This window comes from Athene cunicularia (assembly GCF_003259725.1).
Source record: "Athene cunicularia isolate RWA chromosome 10 unlocalized genomic scaffold, athCun1 chr10_part1, whole genome shotgun sequence".
Classification (NCBI taxonomy): Eukaryota; Metazoa; Chordata; class Aves; order Strigiformes; family Strigidae; genus Athene; species Athene cunicularia.
In genome coordinates, this window is record NW_020799112.1 from 22,533,411 (window position 1) to 22,559,657 (window position 26,247).

The following is a 26,247-nucleotide window of genomic DNA, read 5'->3' on the forward strand; positions in this document are numbered from 1 at the left end:
TGTCAAGAAGCAGGATGCAGTTTGCTGACATGTATAGGAAAGATTTCCCCGGTGAAAACCAGTGTCACAGCTTGGAACTGGGGAGATCAGTGATAGGCCGGGGTGAATGTACTTTATACTTGTCAGATTAACGGCCTTGCCACTGTTTCTGAATGTATGAAATCATATCATTGCAGGAAGAGAAGCAACAATTAGAAGAAGCTTTGAAACGTGCTGAAAATGAGGCAAAAGAATTGGTAGTGCTAAAAGGGTCTTTGGAAAACCAACTAGAAGATATGCAGGTAAGAGCAATTTGGAACCTTTACATTTTAAAATTCCTGATTGATTTACCTGAGTCACCATTGCTTTCTACAGAGTAACGTCTCATTCTTTTTGAAGTACACTTTGTTTTGAAGTCCAGACTTAACTGCAATGTTCAAATGTTTCCTGAAAGCATAGCATCATCTAATTAAAACAGTTTTCTTGCTTAAGTTTTTGGTGTGGTTTTGTTTTTGTTTTTTTTTATAATTCCATGGATATAGCAAAATTTCAGGGATATTTATCACAAAATGAACTGCCTAAGGTTTTATAAATCTGTTCTATTATTTTGAATGATTCAGTTCTGGTAGTGCATGGGTATTTACATGTTAGAATAAAAAGCTGTGCTTGGATATAAATAAAAATATTGGTAGTAGACAAATATCAGAAAATAGGCTTTCCCTTTTTTCATTTTTTATGAGCCTGTCTTATTTTCAAATGTTGCATAGAACTGGCATATTTCATCACAAAACCAGAGAAACTTAACACCTACCACTAGGGCTTGCAGCCTCTTAAACTCTGTATGAAGTTCTCTTTCCACCTTGCTCCGTAGTCTACTCGGTATCCAGGAAAGAATGTGCTTTCTCCCAGAAATTAATCCTGTGGGGAATGCACCTGCTTCAGAGCAGTGCAGAGGGATGCTGGCAATACTGGGTATGAGTGAAGATGGAAGGGTTCAGATGGAGTGAAAATTCAGATCTGTTTAGTAAAGAGATGAATGTGTATAAATCTTAAAACTCTTCTTATTGACATCATATTCTGTATCTGAAAAAGTTGCAAACCTAATCTTTCCTCTTTGTAATTCACCTTTTATACTTACTGAAGAAGCATCTATTTCTACAGTATCAGGTAGTTTAGAATTCTTTAGTTTTGCTTCTTGAAACAGTTTTTAAGTGCTTCTATCAAACAAATCAGACTTGAAAGTGAAATACATGTACATTGCTAGGGACCCCTTTTTAATTGAGCAGATGTTTTCCCCATGTTGTCTTCAACACCATTTATGTTACTGTTCTGAAAATACGAAAATTAAACTTGTCTATAAATGGGTTATAAACCAAGGGAAAGTTCTGTAACCAGCATGGTCTCACAGTGGTTAATTATGGTAAAAAGAAAAAAATAACAAGAAAATACTATCATGTCTTCAAAATGGAATGTGCTTCAAGAATATAAGGTTTTAACAGCATGGGTAAAGAAGTTCTGTTTCTTGTTTTTTAAACCAATTTTCCTTGTAACTACATCAAGAAGTGTTTCACCTGAGGCTTTTGGTTGGTTGTGTGGGTTTGTTTTTTAATCTCTTTATCTCTTCTACCTCAGTGATTTTCCAAATCTGCTTGTATGCGTTGCTGATGGTGTGCACAATCAGAATAGATGGCCCGCTGCTCCTCATCGCCTTGCATTTAGCACCGTTCTCTGGAACTCCCTTCAGTCACAGTCTGGCTTGACCTTCCTGCGCAACATGAATCAATACACCATAGCAGCTCCTGCATCTTGATTAGCTTTGGGTCAGGATGCTTGAAGAGTGTGTTCTGTATTTTCTGTTTACACACCCTTCAGGGCACCACGCCAAGTGATGCTGCTGCCAGGCTGGGTCTGCAGAGATATCTAGGAAAGGTGACAGATAGAAGAGTCTCTCTTGTCATTTTATGTCTATTATTTCTGGCACACCAAATTTAATCCTCTTTCCGATTCTACACTCTTCTTGTCCACCGGATACAAGCACTAACAGACTTCAGGATGTAATCAGCAGTCCCTTTTGTTTAGAACAGTTCGGCCTTTCTGTCTTCAGATTTGTGCTGCTTGTAATGAATAATGTTGTGCAGTAGCTGCTTTGGCCTTGTGTTACTTTGACAATTTAGATGACACACTTTGGCACAGTAATAATGCTTATCACAGTGGAAGCTTAATTCCTGACTGGCCCATCTTGCTTTTTACATGGTACAAATTACTTTTAATGGTGAGCTAGTGTAAGACAATGACAACGTGAGTAGAGTTCTAACAGTTACTGTAAACATAGACAAATCTATTCCTCTTTCATCCTGAATTTCTAATCAGACAAGTTAAAGCCAGAATACACATCATTATTATAGACAACTTGTTTTAATGCTTTTATCTAAAAACAGCCTCAGTATATATTGAAATTTTCTTTATGGATGGTCAAGCAAGCAGTACCTTTTCTAGTGTCCCGTACTGTGTTGTAACCTCTTGTTCTAGGGTAGCCTCCTCTATGTAGTCTACGCTTTCAGGAAATGAAATACATCTTTACCTTTTTGCAACATTGAGAAGACTTTCAGAAGTTTCTCGAGAACTTTTGGGAAAGGAAATAATACAGTTATTATGCACCATAGCAGATATGATACTGCAGTGTATTAAAAAATATCAATTATACCAACATTATGAATGGCAGTGCCAAGTATTTTGTGCCAAGTATTTTGTTGGCTTTCAGTTGGTAACTGGCAAATGTTTGTTTGGCTGGCGGTCCCACTGTAGCTGTCAGGCCAGCCAGTTCCAGTGAAAAATACTCAAGGATTTTTGCATGTGAAGGGGTCTCAAATTAGAGGTAACACTTGAGTTGATTATTGAAACTGTCCTATAGGACATTCCAAATTTCAGCTATTGAAATCAGTACAGTGTATTGAAAGGCCGGACGCTGAGGAAACGGCAGCAGTGGACAGTCGGTGGCACCGTTTCCATCGCGTTGGTTTTTAGTACCCGAGTTAAGTGATAAAGATGGAAGTTCAGTTGTTTCTTGCATGGCATGTTAGTCTACCTCAAATATTTATGATAAGCTAGGCATGCTAATTTTTATCAATATTTGTCTCTTTTATCACCTAATCTAGGAGAGGGAAATACCATATCCTAATTTGAGTTGTCCAAGGTAATGATTGTTGATGAGAAACTACATATGACTTGTTATTTCCCATGAATAATATTAGAAGAATGAAGTAGTATCTGTTTTAATGCAGGGATTTTATTAAACAAAGATAATTTATGTTGCAATGCACAGTTTTAATGAGGAATCTTTTTATCCTATACCTATGTTATCAAGTTTTCTGCTGGCTACGTTTTAGAAAAACAGTAATGACCTTATTATCCGTTAGTGGTAATGTCACTATTGAAGAGTAAATGATTCTGTGGCATAGCTACTAGCTAAATAATACAGATCATAGTATGGGCACCTATTAAATCGATTCTGAGAAGAAAATCATGGAGTGGTGGGGTAAGCCAAACAGTTTTTTCAGGCAAGTAGAATTCATCAGGCCCGGAGAACATGAGCTGTTACACACTTTTCCACAGAGAATGGTTGTGCAGTGAACCACCCCATCATGCGTTAGAAACTTGTTGATTTGGTAAGAAACAACACTGCTGTAAATTTTTTTTTCATTCTTGTACTTTATATGTACCCAGAGAAGCCTTTGCTTTCTCCAGTCACTAATAAATATGATCTACCAGAAGGGGAGGCTGGAAAGTATAAGATCTTTGGTGAGCCCAGGAAAATACTTAATCCTGTGATTCTTACGGCACATCAGGCGGCTCAACAGATACTGAAGCATCACGGGAGGGACGTGGGCATGAGAGATTTTTAACAGATGTGGGGGGAATGAGAGCATGAAGCTCCTGAACTTTAGTTCCCATCATACTCTGAAGCAGCATTGCTGCTGCCAGTTTATTGTTGAACTAACTGAAAACAAACTCAGCAAAATGGAAATTTCTCCTTGGAACAGGTCAGTTATCTAGGAATTGCATTTACTATTAAAATAATGATGATTACAACTTCACAACACTTGCTAATTTTTAGTTTTATCATCTTATTTAATAACAAACAGTAAAAGTATCTTGATAAGAATGGGGAGACAGACTTTTTTTTTTTTTCGGGATGCAAGAATATAGCTCAAAGGAGAAGCAGCTAAATTTCAATCCCAGGCATCACAGTCTGACATATCTGAAAATCAGGCAAAAGTTAGCATGATCTGATGAGAATTGAGGTGATCCACTGCTTGCATCAAGCCCCCTATTATTTTCTTTAAATGTTGTTGTTATTCATACCCATTGTTACTTTAGCAACTGCCCTAGTTAGTAGATTAAATTCCTTCTCATAGTAGTGATTTATTTGGTTGTTTTTTTGCGGTCTTTTTTGTTGTTGTTAACTCTGAAGTAACGAGTGCGACCAGCTTTGCTCTGAGGTTTACTTCCCTTTTCAGGACACTGGCAGTGCAGAACAGCATCCTGCTGGCACCATTATTCTGCCACAGTGTATTTCACTGATCTGTGTCTGCCCAGTTTGTTTCTCAAGGGTGTGTAAACAAACAGTAAAGTTAAATGATCTGTGAAAGGCTGATGGAGGGGGACGAACATGAGGCTTTTATAACCTGTTCAAATATGGCACATTAGAGGGGGCCCAAGATTTCAGCAGCTTTTAGACCTGAAGTGCTAAAGCTGAACCTTTTCAAGGTTCTTAAAATCCTTTGGTGTCAGCTAAACCAATTCTGATGTAGAATTAGGCTTTGCAAAACACTATCTCCTAGACCCCAGCGTGTTTTAGGGTTATGTATATACTTCTTAGGCATCTACTGTAACTCCATGTTTGTATCAGAGATGTATTTTCTTGACCAGCTATACAGGAATATAAGAGGCAACAAATCTAAAGAAATATCTAAATTCTAACATCTGATGATGTTCTTTCTTTTCTCTTGGAACAGTTACTTTTTGAGATTCTGATCTGTATTGCCTGCAGAAATACTACTGTGTTCTCTTATTTAAAGTTTTTGTAATAAAGTAAGCATCATAGGTATTAGATATGCAACAAAACTTTATATTTTCAATATTAAAATGCAAAACAATGTTTTGGAATGTTTTTACAATTTATGGTGATTTTAATTATTTGCGTTTTTCTGTTGGAACAATTTAAACTGTCCGTAATCGGGTTTTAATCAATTTAATAGTGTCTCCCAGACTTCATAAAACCAAACCCTTTTTCTAGTCTTGTAGTGTCTGTTCAGGGTAGGGCTGTTAAGGTGGTGTACTATGGAGGGAGAAGGGAGAGGTGAGCCTCCCAGTATGCAGATGGAAGGTAACCTGCTTTCCTTGTGTTGGAAGGAACTAGTGACAGTCAGTCATTCTGCTGATGTATTTAGAACTTGGAGGGTGGTAAGTTCTTAAACATCCTGAGTGTGATAGCAGAAATATTTGGAGCTCCTTGTAGATAAGCATGCAGCATAGCTCTGCAGTTCATTGAAAATTTAATCCAGATAATGAAGGTTGGGTTTGAACATTCTTTCAGGAAGGGAATTTCTGTGCTAGGAGCTGCAAAATTCTGTTTGCACAGTATCTCTCACAATGAGATATCATCTTGATAAGGGCTTCTGGGTGCTGTAGAAGCACAGCAACAGGAACAAGAACACCCCACTAGTTATTTCTCACTCATCATAGGAACAGATTTAATTTTTTTTTTTTTAACTTAGGAAAACTTTTAAGGAAGCATTAAAGGGAGCATAGAGAAAAATGTGACACCTGAAATGGATTTTGAACCTTTGCAGGAGCTAGATAGGTTCTGCTGATGCGTGCAACTGCAGGGGAGTATATGCTTTGTAGGTAATACAGTCATACAATGGGTCTGTAATTGGTCCTACAAATGTTGCAACAGTGCTTTAGGAATTTATAGGAAGGGTAAAGTACTGCATCACAATAATCAAAATAATAATAAAAATAATGTTTGTGCTGTACTGGTTAGCAAACTGTAACTTCATAAAATTTTTTTTTGTTATTTAAGTTTGTCCTAATGTCACAACAGGTGGCACTATTAATGCTGCACAGAGTGTGTTGTATAACATTCCTTTAAGGCATTAGAAAAGTGAGTCTACATTTCTTTCTTTTTTTTTTAAATCTACTACAGGAGAACATCCGTTGTATTTCGGAGGAACGGCAACAGTTAACTCAGCAGTTAAAAGATGAAACTCACCAGAAGGAGCAGTTAAAGCAGATAAAGAATGAAATGGAGAATGAACGATGGCAACTGAACAAAACTGTTGAAAAGTTACAGGAGGAGGTATGAGCTCACTCCAAAGAGGCTGAAGGAATCTGACTATCATAGAATCACAGAATGGTTTGGATTGGAAGGGACCTTGAAGATCAGAGATCTCAAAAGAGCAGAGTAGAGGGAGAGAGTCACGTCCCTTGACCTGCTGGTTATGCTGCTTTTGATGCAGCCCAGGATATGGTTGGCTGTCTGGGCTGCAAATGTACATTGCTGGGTCATGTTGAGCTTCTTGTCAACCAACACCCCTAAGTCCTCTGCAGGGCCACTCAATCCACTCCTCAGCCTGTATCTGCACCTGGGATTGCCCTGACCCGTGGGCAGGACCTTGCACTTGGCCTCACTGACCCTTGTGAGGTTTGCAGGCCCCACCTCTCCAGCCTGTCCCCGTCCCTCTGGATGGCCCATCCCTGCCCTCCAGCACGTCGACCCCCCTACACGGCTCGGTGTTGTCAGTGAACTTGCTGAGGGTGCCTCGATCCCAGCGTCCATGTCACCCTCAGCGATGTTAAACAGAGCTGGTCCCAAGCCCTGAGGACAGCCTCATCACTGCTCTCCCCGGGGACATGGAGCCGTTGACCGCAACTCTGAGTGCGCCCAGCCAGTTCCTTCTGCGCTGAGCGGTCCATCTGTCCAGTCCATGTCTCCCCAGTTTATCGACAGGGCTGTTGTGTGGGACAGTGTCAGATGGTTTGCACAAGTCCAGACAGATGACATCAGTTGCTCTTCCCTTACCCACCAATGCTGTACCTCGTAGAAGGCCACCAGATCCATCAGGCCCATAGTGAAGCCATGTTGGCTGTTGTAAATCACCTCCTTATTTTCCTTGTGCCCTGGCACAGCTTCCAGGAGGATCTGTGCCATGATCTTACCAGACACAAGAGGTGAGACTGACTGGGTCTTACTTTTTTCCCTTTTTAAAAATGGGGCTTATGTATCCCCTTATGCAGTCAGTGGGAACTTCACTGGAAGTTCTTTTATCTAAGACAGAAGCAAATGAGCTGCCAAGTTGTGAAGAAAGAATTACTTTTTTTTTAAATGTGTAAAACAAAGTGAAATGCAAACTTACTATTAGCCTCTTTAACCTAGAGACTATCAATAAAAGCTTTCAGGGCTGGAACAGTCGTTGGAACACTGCTATCTCAAAATACTGTTGTAAAATAGTTCTGTTTTGTTTAAACAAGATCCCAGATTTGAGTTCAGTTCTAATGTGTGCTACAGGGATATTGCAGAGTTTTACAGCTGATTCTTAAAATGCTACTGCATTAGATTTATTTTGCCATCTGTGTGTAAACCATATAACTTAATATTGATGTACTGTAGTGTGACTGTACTTCATTGCGTCAGCCAGTTGGAAGAACTGCTGACAGACAGAAAGAGAATAGTTCTGTCACACACTGTTATGAAATAACCTTACCAGCTTTCATGCTTCTGCACAGAAATTCATTGGTTTGGGAACACGCTTGATAAATTTTCCTTTCAAAAATACCGAGCTGAATGTTGAAGCTGGAGAAAAAGACCTTTTGGTGTATTAAGCATGCTAGAACCTTTTGTGGCAGTGTTTTAGGGAAAAAGTTTTATGTGCTTTTTTCCCAGATATCTGAAATGGCAGAGGTCTCAAGAACCTCAGCTCTGGAGCTTCAGAGCCAACTTGATGAATACAAGGAGAAAAATCGCCGGGAACTTGCAGATGTGCAGAGACAATTAAAAGAGAAGAACCTTGAGATAGAAAAATCGCGCCTGACAACCATGAGAATGCAAGATGAGGTAATGACTCACAGTTCAGTGACAAATTCTAACCTTTGACCTAGAATTCAGCTCAGATAGTTTTCAAGACAATGAATGTTTGCTACTGTGCTTTTGTGTACTTGATCATGAGAGACTGATCCCAATCAGCATGCTTTTGAGTTTCATTCTTCGTGATGATGATCAGCATGTTGCTCCTGCCAGGGAAATGGGGTTTCCTGTTTGTGACAGATAAATGCGGTGCTTGGCAAGGGAATGTGTCTTAAGTGATGTGATATGGATTCCACTGATGATCTGCTGCTCTTTTAATGCCTGCTACTGTAGGAATGGAGAATGTGGAAATATTCTTGAATTAAGGAAAAAAAAAAAAAAACAGCAGTTATTTAGGGAAAAAACCCCACCAAAACCAACATAAAACCCCCAAATTCTGGCTCTAAAGGAGTTGACATACATTCTGCTCTTCCTTCATATGAGCCATGTTGTGGATTTAAATGACAAAGGTGCCTGTGCATCCAAGAATAAGCCACAGTCTTGAAGTGTCTGCCTCTTAGCATGTGAATTTTGCCATAAAGGCAATCCAGTCTTTGAAAGAGCTGCATATTCTTGTTCTGCAGCTGGAAAAGCTATGAGAATACACTCTGGTCACGGATGTTTTCTGTAAGTAGAACATTTTAATGGTTTGATTTTTCCAGTTCACAACTTTTCTTATGTTGCCTTCTCCCCTTAACAAATTTGTTTTAAATTCAGTTTAAAAGAACAGCAATAGAAGAAAGTATAGTTCCTATCTATTATTCTGTCTTCCTTCTATATTTATTCCATTCAGGGATAGAGGGCCTTTGTAAAGGGATGAAGACTCATAATGCAATGTGAAAGATAAAACTGGGATATTGAGAACATGGCTCATAAGTTGAGTAAATGAGACTAGAGAACTTAAGATAGGTATATCTCTGTGTGTATGTCAATATGTACGCATGCTGTGTTTACATTTATTATGAAATTATTATGTCTGGTGTTAGCTATTACAACTACAAAAGAAATATAAATAAAAAATTTCAGAACAAAATAAACCTTCGCTGTTTGACACAAAGATAACCCAAACGCTGTATAAAGAACAAAATAATACTGGCTGTGGAATTCTACATGTCCATGAAGCAGTATTTAAAATCCTCGGGCTTTAAAAATGTCATATGGCAGCTAGCTCCAAAACAGGGAACAAAATCTGAAAATATAGGATAGACAGGTTTAACCACAGACTTTCTAGAGACTAGATATTCAGGATAATTGAAAGTCTTAATTATCTCTTCCTCTTCCGTATTTTCTATTAAAAAAATAGATAGTCTTTCCATTCAATGTGAAAGTCTGTTTTGTCTGTCAGGATCCTGGTGGGTAGATGTCCTGGTACACAAAACATTATGTTTGAGAGTCTCATCAAAAGCCAAGGATTGTAAAGATCATGGCAACACAAGTATCATCGTTTTGTTCTAGCAGAAAAATGATGAAACAGTCTTGCAAAGGCAGTATGGGAGTTCTTCATTGCTGGGTCTCATGTGTTTTCTGGGGATACATAAAAGATACCAGTCTTGAGAGCTGTCAATCCAGTGTCATCCTGAAATGTTAAATGCATATGAAATGCTTTTAATACACATATCTCCGCACTTAACTTCACCAAGTCATGCAGATGTCCACTGCTTTGTTGTCAGGACTTGGCAAAAAAGCAGCAAACTCTGTAAACAGTCACTAATACATTATTTCAGCTTCAGTACAATAAAGATTTGACTAAATAGAGGAAGAATGTGGAAGACTGTATGCTGAAGAAAAACAAAAACCTCATTACATATACATGTCACATGTTAAGTTGCAGGTATAAGGAATTATCACAGTCTCACCTAAAACCTCGCTCACTGGGTTGTTTTTTTTTTTTCCTTAAAGTACCATGAAGGTTTTAAATAATTTTGAGTACATGCTCAGGAAACTTGTCTTCAGCAGATAGCCCTACTGTATCACAAAGTTCTATTAACACATAGAAGTGTGTGTGTGTGTGTGTGTGTGTGTTAGCAACTACATTACTGGTAAAATGCTGTCATCAAAGTGCCTCAGACATAAAAGCTACATAATTGCTTCAGAGATAAAGTATTGGTAGTCTGAAAAGGAAAGGAATAATATTGCAAAAGTTCCAAAGATAGAACCATTTGGACAATTGTTAAACTTTTGGCTTTCTGTAACTGGGCAAAATGAAACAAGTAAAAAAAAATCCCACTATATATAATTGTCCTTGTAAAGCCTGCAGTGTGAAGCGTGTCTTTAGAGCTGGTATTTACTCCAAGTTTATTTTCTTGGTGCCATCTTGTGGATAAAACAAAAATTGCTGTGAGAAGCATATAACTCCATGCAATTTGTCACATTTCCAGATGTGTCTCGTTTGTAGTCAGTCCGCTTTGCTGACATCCCTTATGTTTTAGAAAGTACATTATAAAGTGTATCACCATAACTTACTGTTTCAGATGCATCTTATGGAAGAAAACTTGAGGGACCACCAGAGAGCTCAGGATGAGGCAATAACAAAAACTCAGTTGCTGGAACAGACTGTGAAAGGCTTGGAGTATGAGTTGGAAGCCAAAACCCACTTAAAAGATGATCGGGCGAGACAAATCAAACTAATGGAGGTAAAAGACATTTTTAAGGGTTAGAATCTTATTATTGATTAAAATAATTTTGGTATTTCACATGGATTCTGCCTAGGAAGAAACAAAATAACGATGCTGTTGAAAATCCATGTAGTTCTACTGTAGGAATTATTCTGGTATATTCTAAAGGTGATGTGTTAGCATATCTATTGTAGCACGATGTGTACGAAATTGCAATTGTTCTTTCATCATTTTATTAGCTTTTAAATTAATTCTCTCTAGGGTTTATCAGGCAAATTTGGATTTTTTTCTCCTTCATAGGCACATCACTCTGAACTTCAGAAGTATTTAGATGTGTAAGTTCTATTTAGCACCTAGTACCGATTCATTTGAGGAGCCTAAATAACACTGTTATTCCAACTGCGTTGCTCCAGGGTTAGCGTCATAACTGTTCAGCTCAACTAAGCTGTCGTTTGACCCTCATAAACAAACACTTTTATACCATTTGGAAAATTTGTCTTCCAAATGTATGATGTAACTTAGACATTCTAAAAACAGTCTCTAGAAGCATCACAGAATTTCTCTTGCTTTCTCAAAGTTGGTGGGAAATGAGACTTCTATTTTACTTCTTTCAGACAAATTCACTTTAAAGACTTACCTACCTGCTGTCTCTTTTTCTAGTTATGTGTTTTCAGAGACATTTCACTTTTCAAGCCTAGGCTTTCGGACAGTTTGCGTCCTTGAAGTTTAAGGAAGAATGCCTTGGGAGCAATCTGAAGAGGATGGGAAAGTAGTATGATGAAATTACTTCTCTTTTTTCCACTTAGGACAAGTTATCTCACCTGGAACTTGAGCTTGATGAAGAAAAAACGAATTCGGATTTGTTGTCTGACAGGATCAGTAGATGCAGAGAACAGGTACTTGAACAAGTTTTCCAACTGTTGTAAACAATGAGGAAGAAGTGTTATTAGGATCACAAACAATATCGATGAACTAAATAATTACTAGCAATAGGGCTTCTATATTATACTTAAGCAGAGTATGTAAATCTGAAAAACCAAGGATCACAGACATGATTAAATATGCTTCTCCGTGTCATCACAGACCAATTTTTTCTTGCTTTTCTACCTGGAAAACTGACACAGATTGCATATAAAGATTGAAGCCCAGAATTATCCTCTGATATTCTTGATGCAGTGAGCATCAAGTAACCATTGATGCATGCGGAGATGATGTCATCTTAGGCTTGGTTTTAGGTGGTGAGGCTATCAGAGAATGCCTGTTGTAGAAAGTGTTGAAAGATCACAATTTTTTAACCTTACTGAAAAGTAGGTCAACATAATAGAGTCTTGATTTCAAAGAAAGAGGCGCTTAGGAAATCGTGGAATTAATTAGTGAAGTCAGCTGAACTAAAAGTGCTGGTCAGTTTAAACAGAGAGGAAGCTTTATTCTTATTACAAGTGTAAAAACTGATTTAAGTTGTATAAGACAGTTGGAAAGCATTTTCTCCCTAAAAATATTGGTCATTAATTCCAGAATTGTTAGATTAGTAGACAGCCAGAAAGAGGGGAAGAAGGATTTACTATCAAGGTTGTGTCTCATGGGGCAGAAAATGTAAAAGATAAAGTGAGATTTGCCAAGCTAAGTGAGACCTGTCATAATAATGCAAACAAATAACAAAAAGGTTCTTCACTGTAGAAGGAAGTTGTGGAAACTATATGATGAGGTATCAAGTCAAGATGAAAAGTGATCCAGGTATGCCTCCTCGAATAGATGAATATCTTGCCTCTGTCTTTAGTAAGTCCAGTGGGTGTGCAGGTGGGAGGAAGTGGAGTGGGCTGATGGAGATGAGACCACTGAGCTGGAAATCGCCAAGACTAAGAGAATTAGGAGTTCGTTGTTCTGAAGAAAGAGGCCTTAATAATATTATTCAAGATTTCTGAAAGAACGGAGATATGAAATTATAGGTCCAGTAACAAAGATTTATAATAAACTAGAAAAGTAGAGAATAGGGCCTGATGGCTGAAAAAGTAACCAGAGCATCCATGGTTGAGTAGGTCAGTATTTTGCAAGTTTCTGATTAGTCCGTAGAAAAGAATACAGTGATGTGGTTGCCTTGCAATATCACAGCCTAGACAGTGTTCTTTGCCTTAATTTACATTCTGGAAGCTGTGAAACTGATGCATAACTCATCACAGCATGCCTACTACTGTAGCTTTACATGAAGCCCAATACCTCATCAGTAACTTCCCAGAAGTCCAGGAGACAATTTGCATTGAGGTACATCCCACAATAGCCTCTTCTCTTTTCATTTCTCTTTTCTTTCTCCAGGAAAAAAAAAAAAGGATTACTGGCATTCTTTTGGATAGCTTTAATTTCAGAGGGAGAACAGAAAGTAAAATCTTAGTTTCTATGTCTTTTCACTGAAATTGTATATTCCACTGAGACAGCTGGAGAGTTTTAAAGTGAGTTGGAGCTCAGCTTTCTTCCATGCGTCCTTGAAACACCAAGGCACGGTTACTAGTTTGGTGGGACTCAGGTTACTGAGATTCTGTTTGATTGCAATACAGTCTTTTTTGCTGTTATTCCAGTGATACTGTACAGACCCGGAGTGAAATAGAATGTAATAATGTGGGGCTGTCCTAGTGTTAAATGAGGAAGCCTTTCACAGCAGAGCCTGTGTAAGCCTGGGATAAAAGAACCTTAGTCATAGCTGCACTAGTGGGTACTGGGGTAGGTTAATGTGCTAACTGAATGGAAACTTAAAATACAGATGGGTGACCAAAATGTTACATAATGGGTAAAAGACGTGTTTATTTTGAGGTCTGGAGTTTCTCATTTCACACATGAGTTACAAAGGTTGCTTTGTTTTGATTTTATGCCAGAATGACTAAGTAGTCAAATTACTGAAGAGTATTTCAGGGTCTGCTAAGCATTTATAATGACATGAGAAATTATAATGGATTTGTTTTGGTAATATCTGTATTTCTGTAAATGTTTTTTTATTTATAAATCTGTTATTTTAATATACTGATAATGAACTATAATACTCAAATTTCCAGTAAAAACAAATTGAAACAACTGGTTCTATTTTACAGAAAGCTAAATGTTTGAATAAACACTGGCAAGGCTGATAGTTCACGTTTCATTTTGAAACCCTTTTGAATCAGAATAATGGCTGCAGGAGATAGTGTTCTCATCTTCCCTTCCTTGTTCTGAAGAAGTACCACAACAAAATGGAAACAAAAAAAAATTGGGGGAAAGGTGGATCATATCCTATTAGTTTTTAAATTACAAGGTATTAGCAACTCTGGAAATGGCCAACACACACAAACAGAAAGCTGGAGGCTCAGGTGCCCTTCGAGTCTGAAGTGAGCAGGGACAGGGCACAGTTTAGTACATGATGGGTTTTTCCCTACAGACAAGTGAAATGGAGTAACTCTTGCCATTTTGTTTTTGTAAAGATAACTGAAAAATACTTCAGATCCCTCAATTCTTGTATTCTGTGAAAAGGCCAGCATGAGTCTGTTGACTTCAGAGTTGTTTCCAGTAAGGGTGAGAAACGGACTAGTTACTTTCCATGACAACTTTAGAATTAATACGGAAGGAGAGAACTGGGTTGACTGCGTCATTCACTTCCCTTTGGTAAAGTGTTCCCAGTGGATAGCTGCGTACCTGTTCTTTGGCTGGCACCAGCTGTGGGAAGCAAAGGCAAACGTGGACATGCAGGTTGCTTTTCAGCTGTGAAGTTTGGAAGGGGTTGGTTTGGCTTTAGCTTGTTTGTTAAACGTTGGGGTTTTTTGGTCACATACTCTTCCCCCCCCCCCATCTTTTTTACTTTTCCCTACTTGGGCATTAACAAGGAACATAGGCTGGGAACCTAGAGTGAGGTGCTAAACAGTGGTGATAGCATCTCAACTATTATTAGGGATCAAATTGCTCTCGTAATCATGAACTCAACAGCTGCTTCTAATCCTAAAGCTGGCACAAAATGCTGTTATGTCTGATAAAGCTTTGTAAAAGCTGATACTATTGCTTTTCTCAGTTCTTTGTTAGCATTCTCAAATCCAGCTGTGATAACTGTTGCCTTAAGCTGCAGAACTTGTTTATTCTTTTAACATAATTAAACTACATTAGACACAGGAAAGGTAGAATGTGAGGCACAAAGCTCCACATGGTACATGCCCAGAGCCTATCTTAACTGTCCTGAAAGAAATGAAACGTTTGAGCACGTTCTGGCACATTTCTCCAGACAACTGTTTTTTTTCCCTTTGTTAAGGAAAACAAAGTTTTTAATTCTGTGTTTACTAATGAAAAGTGGAAGGAAATAAGTGAAAACAGTTCCCACCTCCCCCACTTGTGACCTGCTGCCCTTCTCTTGTTACAAGCTCTTGTATATATTTGCGTGTAGCTTTCTGATCCTAAGTAGATATAGTACTTTTCCCACTGTTTTTCTGTGAGGTTGCTTTTAACATGAGGTGCCCAACAACAGGAGCAGTCATCTTGGAAATACAATAATTGTCCTCTAGTTAATTCCTCAATTTGAGATCTCGGGAAGGTTTGTTTGTCACAGCCTTTGCACGCAGTAAGAGCACAGTAGAACGGTAGAGTGGTCCATTAAGCAAGTTCCTACATAAAACAAAAACCCTTTCTTCAGTTAACAGTTGCATTTTTAATTAGTCATTCATTTTACTACAAATTTTGCTCTGTTTTTCCTGTGTCTGTCTTCATTGCTAAAGCAATTACAGCAGAATAAATTCTACATAATTCCTCACATTATAACTTTTAAAATATATTTCATTAATAAATGCAGTTAATGTATACATGAGTGATTCTAATTTTATTTGTAAAATAATATTTTAATAGATAACATTTTTGCTGTATAATATATAAAATATATTATTAGGCTTCTGTGTGACAGTGAGAGCTTTTAGATGATTACCCAGCTGTGTGAGAACGCAGCCACGTGCTAACACTTGCAGTCCAGGAACTGTTATGACCTTAGTTTTCAGGAATGCCTTCTGCTGCTCTGAAACCATGCTGTGACTAACATATGCAGCTGCATGCATTGCTACTGTTGTTTATATTCATATGTTCCTTTCAAAACAGCGTAAATGATGTCTTTTAAATGTGATTAACTAAAAATATATCTTTCAGTATTATAATGTGATAAAACCACCTGAGGTAAAATATCACGTGCTGTACTTGGTTAACCTTCACGTTCTTAGCATTGCTTTTGGATTTTTATATGCAAGAATTTCCAATGGCTTTTGAAAGACTTTTAGTGAGATAAATCTGTAGCTTAAAATCAGCTTAACTGTGATGGTGTGTGTGTGCAAGTGTCACGTGTAACTGTTGTAAAGCAGGGAAGAATGCCGTGGCCACAGAAACCTTGGTCAGTCTTTTTGCAAGTACAGCAGTTGGCAGAGGTGATCCCTGTGTCCCCCTGGTGATGCTCATCCTAGTGAACACTGTGCAGAGAACAGCACAAATGCCGTGGTAACATTACAAATGCCTTTGCAGGCACAGCTAAAGAATTGAGGGCAGTCTCAGCAGGAATGAGAGGCAAGAAAAGTATTTGGGTGCTACAAACTTTTTCCTTTAGCCCCGAAGTTTCAATAGCAGCTGTTAGGCAGTTCAGACTTTCTCTTTGATCCTCAAGATTATTTTTTTTCTCTCCCAGTGAAGCCCAATAACGAGATAAACCAAAGTAATTCTGTATTCTCATCTTGATTCTGTATCGTTAATACTCCCTATCTGTTAACATCTTACATATGGAGAATGTACTTTCCTTTTGATTATCAAATATGCAACTGAAATATTTACGGAAACTGTAGCACAAGTTGTGTTTTAACAAAACAAACAAAACCGTACCCTCCCCAAATCCCGAAGCTGGTGCTCTCCTGTATGACAGACATAAAATTGACTGGAGCGGGGGAGCGGGGTTTGTATCCAGTACACATCAGAGTCTGGTGGAAAAGAGCTTTTACTGTTTTCACGGACATAGTAAGCTGCAATTGTAGAGTGTCTTACTGAGTTCTAGGCACTTGCCTGCAGTTACCAGTTTGTGTTTAATAAAGTGAAGCTCTGAAGTAGACTAGTCACCAGTTTAAAGGTAAGGTGCTCTTTCAGAGCTTCAGAATGAAGTATGAAGAAAACAGCTGTAGGTGGTGTTTGAAGACTGATGAGATGTGGCAGGGAGTTGAGTTCCAGAACATGATGTGTCTCATGCTACGTTTTAGAGTTCATTTCCCTGCCTCAGAATATATGTACTGAACATCAGCAATACCCAGTGTGGCTGGAAAATGCCTAGAATAAGCACTGGGAATAACATGGCCTTCCCAATGCAGAAAATTCTGTGCAAGGTTGTAATTATCAACTTCATCTGAAATCACGTGTATGTCCTGAGTTCTAAGACAGAGAAATTGTTTCTCATTGTGTTGGTATATGTACTTTATGTACATGTGTATATTTATGCATACACACAGTATCACCTAGATAAATGTAAACTAAATAGTTTCTTAAAATTTCTGTCTTTTCTTTCTATAATAGATTGAGCAAATGAGGACAGAACTACTTCACGAAAGAGCTATAAAGCAAGATTTGGAGTGTGACAAAATTTCATTGGAAAGACAGGTAATTATGGCTGGCATATCATCACACTAGCAAGAAAACAGACTGGGTATCTGCCTTCATTGGGAGACTCAAATAAGCGTTTGAGTGCAGTGTTTGGTAGCTGGCAGAACCCCACCCCGGTGTGCTTCTGGAAGTATGTGTTAGTAAGAACAGGTGAGGAAACATCAATATCTGAATATTGTTACTCAAAAGAAGATACAAACTTGAATTAGGTCGTCTTCTCTTAGTATTCTTTTTCTTTCTGTACCCCTGTTTTAGCTTGAGTTTTGTCACAGTTTATGTGTTTTTATACTAAACACTCAGTACGAATCCATCTGTTTATGTAAGACATTTTTGTTGGGAGTACAAGCATCTCTCTACCACACAAATTCTGTCTATACATTTGAGGCTCAATGACATGAAGAATAAGAAATGTGACACTTGATAGGCTACACTTACTTTAGAATAAAGCTGCGATACCTATAGAAACTTTTTAAAAGCACATAAACAGAAAAAAACTATAGACTATCAAAGACACAGTTACACAGTTTAGCTGTAAATCCTTCGACCACTTTTGGAGGAGCCGTTGTTCAAAGTCTGAGCAGTATTTCAGGAACAGCCCTGAAGTTAGAGCATAATTTCAAGCAATTGTGATTCTAGTTGAGTACTTTCTTCTGTAGGAGCAAACAAGTGAAAAAATGACATACCTCTGGAAGAAAAGATAGAGATTTGATGGAGAACTGCTATTCTTTGTTGTCTAGGAAGGAATATGACTCATGTTAAAAATACTTTCTAGCTTTTTACAACATTTTACTCTGCAGTTTAGTGGTCTTTGAAAGCAAGATTACTATCATAGCCCCCAGCTGAGATCCAGAGGAAAGTTATCCTAGCAAGTCATAGCATTACTGACAGTCTGAAGAACATAAACCAGATAGTAATGGGAATTTAGAGAACAAGTTTATAACAGACACCTGATTTGGTGCCTTAAATGATGTGAAATTATTCCCATCTTAATTGAGCAGAAAGAATGCCACCTACTGGTGTATCCCGTGTACATCCTTATATTTTTATTTCTGACTTTCCTATCATAGCTTTTTTTTTAGTGTTTGAGATCTGAAATCATGGTTTAAAGTTCTGTAACAAAGAGCTTTATTTTCTTTTCCTCATGTAACTCTTTTTTTTTTTTTTTTTGGCAACTTTATCATTAAGTCCCCATTGAAAACCTAAATGATCTAGCCTTGTAAAAATTAAAGTGTAAATCCAAGCAAGAAGTTTGCCTTTACAAATCATGCAGCTTGCAGTTTTTCAAACTATCTATTTAGTAGGAGTGGCACTGCATAGTTAAGAAAGGGGGGGAAAAAGCCCACGGTAATAACTTTGATAGAGTAAAATGATGTTGGATGCAAGTAATGTTTTTGTCTATTTCCTTTAGCCTTACACCAGTGAGTTACAGGGGAAGAATGCAGACTTTGACAAAAGAATTGTGTGGAGAGTAAAAGGAGTCCAATGCTATTAGAAAATTTATAGCAAATTAAGAAATGCTATTAGAAGGGACTTGAGACCATCTGAAGTTCAAGGATCCATTTAAACCTAAAACTTTAACTCAAGCTTGACACTAAGTTGTTTTTAATAAAGCACAGTAATAGAAGATTTGTTTGTAGTAAACTGTAAAATCTCACCGACTTTTTTTCCATACTAAATTAAAAATACTCTGATCACCTTGTGTTTGCCTGGAGAAATTTATTTTGTGTTAAGGTGATATTTGTTAATATGAGCATGTATGTAGTAATCAAGTGTGTTCTAATTATAGAACAAAGACTTGAAGAGCCGAATCCTTCACCTGGAGGGTTCTTACCGGTCCAGTAAAGAGGGACTTGTTGCTCAAATGGAAGCAAGGATCACAGAGCTGGAAGAACGGCTTGAAAATGAAGAGAGGTGAAACTAGTTATGTTAAGATCACAACATGCATGTTTATGTTTGTTAATGTGGCCTCTTGCTAAGATTAAATCTCTAATGCAATTAAGTTTTTTTTCTCCCAAGCAGCAAATTAAAATGGTTATTGCTTCATAGGAGTATTGCAAATTTTCTTTTTGACTGAAAGCACACTAGAAGTTGCCTTATAAATTTAAAACTGGGCACAGTGTTAACATGGTTCTATACCTTAGTATTTTGTCAATATCTGATATCAGTAACAGGCTTAGAAATACTAACTAAAGTTCACTTCATTGTTTACTCTTGGAGGAATGGGGGTTCTTTTTCATAATGTTGCTCTGGTCACAGAAGAAATTCCTCTTAGTGGTTCATGCTTTTGAACCAATTTCTTAATATGTTCCATGGAATCAGTGAGTCAGAGCAGGGGCTGTTAGTATTTATTTAATTCTTAGAAGATTGCTAAGGAATTATGTTAGCTAGCAGAATTGGAAGTACTTCAGTTCCTTTTTTTACAATCCTGTCTCTTGTTTTGTTTTTTCTAGGGATAGAGCAAATTTCCAACTAAGTAACCGCAGACTTGAGAGAAAAGTGAAGGAGTTAATGTTGCAAGTAGATGATGAACATCTCTCCTTGACTGACCAAAAGGACCAGGTAAAAGGAAAACCAATATGCAAATATCCGATATTAATCTTACCAGCATAAATCACCATATATAAAAGATATGAGAAGAATATAGGTAGATAATGATTGTTGTTCATGAATTCCCATTTAATGAGATCCACAGTTCCCATTGTCATCATGTTCTTTACTACTAAATTATTATCAATTTCTAAAATTATGAAAAGAAAGCACTTATAGAAACAATACTATAATAATTTTAAGAAGTAAAGCAAGTATCAGAACAGTATATGATCCTATAAATGCATACACCAACGAATAATTTATTCTGGTTTGCCACCATAAAATTTTATTTAAAGAAGCTATTTATTGTTAAATACAGGCTACAAGTATTAAGCATATGTTGATACTCTAATAGCAGTGTGCTCTAACAGCCCTGTGGTCTTTACTGATTCCTTGCTTAAACATGGTTTGTTTCGCTACGTGAGTCAAATGGTTAATATTCTGTCTAGAGAACAAACAGAATGCTTCAAATTGCAGACATCTGTTAAGGGAACAATCTTTTAAAATGCTCTGACTTGTTTTCAAACATATTTTGTAGTATCTGTCTGGTAACGTTGTGTAACTTAGAGACACTAATAGCTCCAGTCTTCCCTTACTGACAACCGGCTCTTGCTGTCTCATGATACTGTCTTACTCTGACAAACCTATGTTTGCTTGTGGCTGGTTTTTCTTAAAAAATTGTATGCCATCGCTTTTCTCAAAGCTTAATGTGGACTTTCGAATATTTCTGAAGCATAGGATTACAGTGTCACTGCACTGGCAAAGTTGTGTCTTTATTCTCCCTCTCATAGATGCTGGAAGAATAAAATTCCTTTATTAAAATAGTCCTCTAATCAGCTGACATGTAAATATTTCAGTTGAGTTTGCGTTTGAAAGCAATGAAACGTCAAGTTGAAGAAGCTGAAGAAGAAATAGACAGACTGGAAAGTGCTAAAAAGAAACTCCAGCGAGAACTGGAAGAGCAACTAGACATGAATGAACAACTGCAAGGACAGCTTAACTCTGCGAAGAAGGAATTAAGGTAGGGTGACCTGTCAGACCGTACAATTATGTACCACACCAAGATCGGTCTCTGGCTCCTTTAGTCCATGAACTGAGGGCTTCCTTGACAAACTTCAAGCCTCTCATAAGCAGACAGAGTTTAAGAGACAGACCTGTGAAAGTCTCTGCATTTCCTTTCTCTACAGATGTTCTCCAACTCTTTCCAGGGTGCTCCAGTGCCTAAACCTTCTTTCTGAGATCAGTCTGCTGAATAAAGTCACTGAGGCAGGGAATAAAAAATGGAAAAAGGTGGTGGGACTCAACACTCTTCTAATTTGTAGTAATAAAAATTTCCTGCTAAGGACTGAGAGGTACAGCTATCCCGTGTTAGTCTTCCTCAGCCATCTGTGAACATCTCCATGTGCAAAGCTTACAGTTTCCCCTTTGTGACTTTAATTAGAGGTGCTTGAAAATATGATTGATTGATTGATCTTCATTCTCATGCATGTTCCTTTCATGTAAGACGTAGCCTATGACAACCTACCCCAGTTGGAGCACAAGTTTCTTTGACATCCTTTAGAAATGTAAACCCTGCCTGTCGGTGTTTTAAGCTTTGCATGTAGATGTGCAGTTTTAATAGCAAAGACGTGTATTTTTGTTTTAGTAGACTGAAGAAGTCACCAAGTAAAGTGTTGGCTGATTCTGATGATGATGATGATGATGATTTCAGCACGGATGGTGATAGTCTCTGTGAAGTACCTTCAGGAAATGACCTTACAAAAGATGACGACACAGAAATCTAAAGAAGTATCAAATCTGTGGTTCCTTGGAAGTCCTGGAAGAATAACATAAATTATCAAGAAGCTGGATGTTCTAGAAGCCAAATGACATAAAGGGATGTAAGAGTTGGAAATACAATGTTTTCATCCATACTGTGCCATTTTCTTATTTAGCTCTCTACTGTTTATGATAGAAAACAGGATTGCATTATAAAACAGCTATAAAACACGGAGATAGATGTGTATATATAAAACCACTACTGAAAACATGGGGATAATGTTTCACATTGGAAAGGAGATTTTGCTAAAATTCTGTTTAAGTAAAAAGCCATTTGAAAGTAGTTCAAAATTAGTTTGTAGTTATTAAAAGCTTTTCCCTAAAATTAAGGAAACCACAGAAGATTATTTAATAATTGTAAGTAGGGGGAAATGATGTATAAAATGTAAATATTTTAAACCTGATCTTTTTATTGACTACTTTAGTACTGTTTTGTAAAGTTTCAAATATTATATAAATCAGTTTGGTATGTGAAGTACTTAAATTTATACTGAATGGTATATTTGGGTTTCAACTTAGAAGAAAACAAATGAAAACGAATACATTTTGTGCGTTACAGACCAGATTCACCGTTCCTGAGCCAGGAAGTACGTTCCCATTTTAAAACACTGCAAGTTTCATCGTATGTATTCAGTGTATTAGAGATCAAATGTTAAATGAAATGACTTTCAAAGGACCGTCACCTCTGCGTGATGAGTGAGGCTTGCCTACAGCTTCCTTGTAAACGGTGTCTGGGAGGCTTTCTGTTCTCAGCAGGGAGGGAGGGGAATGAGGGCAGCTCTTACGTGGCAGCTTTCCCTTCCTAAAGGGGACTCCTGCTGCCGGGGCAGAACATTACAGGCCTGCTGACGTGAGGAATCGGGACAGACTTTCCTTAAAGTCTCTAAGGAGTCCCACTCGTTCCAGTAAAATTACTTGTGGTCTTCGAATCAAGTACATGCTTAAATCTCTTCATCAATTGATCCAAAGGTTTTATGCACCTGGCACAAAATTGCATTAAGGAAACACAAGGCATGTAATCTGTTTTTTCTTCTTAAGCTGTTCGTGGGCATCCGTTTGCGATATGTTGCAGTGTGTGGTCATATATGCAAATATACATTAGTTTTTCAGTTTACAGAAGTATTTGCATTTTGGGTGATCCATCTGTTCAGCAAACTTTGCGGGAAATTTAAAAGAAAAAAAGTATTGCAGATTTTATTTTAAAGCATTTTCCATTTTACTGCAAAAAAATTTTTTTTGCCATTTATATTACACCAGTCTGGTTTTGTTCCTCTGCAAATCTAGAATTCAAAGGAATGGGCACTACTACAGAATTCTGTGAATAAACCATAGCTAAGTCCTGGCTGATGATTAGTATCTGTCCCCAGTTACAGGTTAGTGAGCACTTGTTCCTTGAATGGACCAAATAACGGTGTCATGTAATGGTAAAAGATACTTTCAACTGAAGTTGCTGGAGCTTCCATTACTCCCACAAAGGCATCCACTGACGAGGATAATTCCACAGCTCTGGAAGTGAGGCTGGTAGACTTGGTTATGGCGAAAGTCCTGACAATGGCAGTATCCATTTTCATACGAGTCTATGAAAATTAACTCCTGCCTGCAGGATCAGAAATATATTCATGCTGAGCAGGTTATAGACTCTTTTGCCATGTAATTCCCTTCAACTTGATTTTGATGGTTTGAGATATATGGGAAATAATCTGAACGGCATAGTTATAATACTCTCTGAATCCTGTCTATCTTTTCAAGTAGCATACAGCATATATTTTTGCAGTACTAGCTTTACTATTTTGTCAACATAGAAACAGCCTTTCCTCAAAGATCTTCTACACTATACTGTACTGACAATCATCATGTAACCTGCTCTGATTTATTGTGTTGTTTCATTTGCATATTTATGTAGGCTTAACTTTAAACAACTGATTCCAGTCTCCAGTACTCTGTCCTAATGTTCACAGGTGACTTATTTCAAACTACTGGAAGAAAATCACTTTATATTGCATCTACCTCCATTTACACTAAACTGTAAAAGAGAAATTCATGTAAAATAAACAGTCAGCTCTTTCAACTCTGCTTTGTATGTGCACATAGCTTGATATGACAGCTGAATTTCATGTGGAAGACACGCATTTAAAATATAACAAGAAAATGATTATCTGGGAAATACTGATGCTATAACCAGTTTCTGCATTTTCTTCGTTTTAGATAGCTACTCCCCGCCATGGCTTCGTGAAACGAACTGGTCTTTAGTTTGTTCATTTAGACCTGGAAATGGCATTTTCTCTTTAGAGTTCTCAAATGATAGACTAAGATCAAAGAAAAGGTGTTGAAAAGGGTGTTTCAGCTCATTCACAAGATAGTAGCTGTTTCTTAACCCATGCTCGCTATGGTGAGGGTAGGGTACAGGTCTTGATTGTCACCAAAAAACGCTGATAATTGTTTAAGGACTTCTGATTTGTTCACGCCATCTCGTGGCAGTTTTTGATTAAACTCCTCTTAAGTCGAGGTTTTAGAAAAATTTTCCCAGTATTTCCATGTAATCTATTTTTAAATTAATTTCAGAAGAAGCTCCTGACCCATAAAAGGAAGCAAGAGGGAGAATATGTGAAGAAACATGGTCATGAGACATACAGGCCCTAGAAGTTTGTACAAACATCAGAGTTTCTGGTGTATTAGACACGGCTTGAATTCTGAGCTCTAGAGACCTTAATTTTTCTTCAGTGCTACCATAATATCTCATAAACAAACGGACCCAAGCTAAATCACTTTTGATACAAGCTTTAACCTGATGACTTATATAGTGGAGGCGTGTGTCTCAGTGTAAGTAATCTCTGATGAACAGTGAACTTTGCTGTCCTCTCTGGGATTAATGGCCTTTCATATTCCACTGAGATTTTGACTGGTTTTATGTGGTGAGAGATTTTTCTATAAAAACAGCATTTCTTCACATTAAAATTCTATTGTACCTAAATATACATGTTCTTCAAACAGCTGTGTAAGATTAATATTGCCATCTTCAATTCCTGACAACTTGTGCCCTAAGAGGACTTATATGGTCGATCATAATTCCTGGTTTTGAGAATCAAATCCAAGTTCTGAGTATTTTCCACTAATCAGTTACACTCTGGCAGATCCTCTTGAATTTTCTGAGCCTACTTTTGTAGATGGGAGAACACAGGTTAACTTCTACAAGAGCCTTTTGATGTTTTAAATGGCTGACATCTGGCAAAGTGCTCGAAGATCTTTCAGTGGCAAATGCTATAGAATGCAGAATGTGTAAATGTAAAACCAACAAGTGAACAACATCCTCCTGCTGTCCACAGACTCCTCGCTCACTGTCCAAGTAATAAAATTAAGGATATTCATCACATATAAGGGATTTTCATGCCCTTTAGTGTGGAAGGCATCTCTTCATAAAAGCATCAGGGACTTTCAGACATCATAGCTCCTTCCAGTGCATGGAGAAAGAAAAAGGAAGCGTTGTTGTCCTCTTGCTGTCCCCTGTACCTGCTTCCCTGTGCTGCACTTCATTTAAGGAAACCCCTATACTTTGCAAATAACTAGCTCAGCACTGTCAGTTGTTTTTTCTTGTTCAATCACAGGCAGGTTTCCCCCCAACACTGTAGTCTCTTGATGAGACTATAACTTGTTGATTAATCTGCGAATTCCTCTGATTTATCCTCATTCTTCTCAATTTAATTCTTTCCTTTTTCCTCATTAAATATCTGTTCTGATTTATAGCTGATTTTCTAAACTATTCCAAAAGCCACGTGCATTCCTTGTTTTTTACAGACCAGCTGTGTGCTTTGCTGAGTGAGCTACGCAGTGCAATAGCTTCAGCTTTTAGGCCTCTTCTGGATCACACAGCACACTGCAGTAATTAAATGTTGATGGTTTTAGCTTAGTGGAGCTTCCTATCCTATGAGTAGAGCTACACATTTCAGCTGCTCAATTTCTACCAACTGTAGTTATCAAGTAACATTGCAAAATGTTCAAAGACTTTGCTGAAAGAGAACATTCTTTTGAAATTGCCAGGGTTTGTAACACATGTAATTGGTTCTTTTATCCATAAGGTCACATACAGTAGGGTTATAGTGGGGAAGATTTCATTGTTATTTCAGAATTTATTCATGAGCACTGGGATATTGGGAAGAAATTACAGAAATGATTAGAAAGGGGTTTTTGTATTACAGGTTTTTCTCTTAGCATGTAAGAAAGGAAAGACTGAAGAAGGAGTAAAGTTCAACAGCCAAGGACAAATGGAGTAATGAATTGGGCTCACCTCCCTCAGCAGTGTGACAGCCCCTTGATGGTTAGTACCACTGAACCTCCTGTGACTCAGCAGAGACTCTATGTTTTATGTAAGGGGGAACATTTGATCTCCTATCTGCTTCTAATAACTATTTGCTGTCTTACCCAGCTCTGAAGCTTCATGCCATTAGCAGAAGAACAGGCGATAAAAAAATTTTACTTCTGAGCACAGGTGGATGGTGGAAGTTTAAG

At 37.7% G+C, this 26,247-nt stretch overlaps 1 protein-coding gene across 5 annotated transcripts in view; it reads left to right on the forward strand.

Moving 5' to 3' along the window:
* The window catches only part of CGNL1 (cingulin like 1), a 59,668-nt gene extending 35,852 nt beyond the window's left edge, over positions 1–23,816 (forward strand). For 3 of the 5 annotated variants that reach the window (XM_026856110.1, XM_026856112.1, XM_026856111.1), the window contains exons 10-20: positions 177–281; positions 6,188–6,340; positions 7,925–8,095; positions 10,576–10,737; positions 11,526–11,615; positions 17,251–17,334; positions 19,124–19,248; positions 19,788–19,896; positions 20,784–20,947; positions 21,114–21,278; positions 21,575–23,816. In XM_026856110.1, coding sequence (XP_026711911.1) covers positions 177–281; positions 6,188–6,340; positions 7,925–8,095; positions 10,576–10,737; positions 11,526–11,615; positions 17,251–17,334; positions 19,124–19,248; positions 19,788–19,896; positions 20,784–20,947; positions 21,114–21,278; positions 21,575–21,710 — 1,464 coding nt within the window. In that variant the 3' untranslated portion in view covers positions 21,711–23,816. Of the gene's footprint in view, positions 1–176; positions 282–6,187; positions 6,341–7,924; positions 8,096–10,575; positions 10,738–11,525; positions 11,616–17,250; positions 17,335–19,123; positions 19,249–19,787; positions 19,897–20,783; positions 20,948–21,113; positions 21,279–21,571 lie in introns of all 5 variants that reach the window. The other 2 variants (XM_026856113.1, XM_026856114.1) reach the window with 2 other exon arrangements.
* The last annotated feature ends 2,431 nt before the right edge of the window (positions 23,817–26,247 follow it).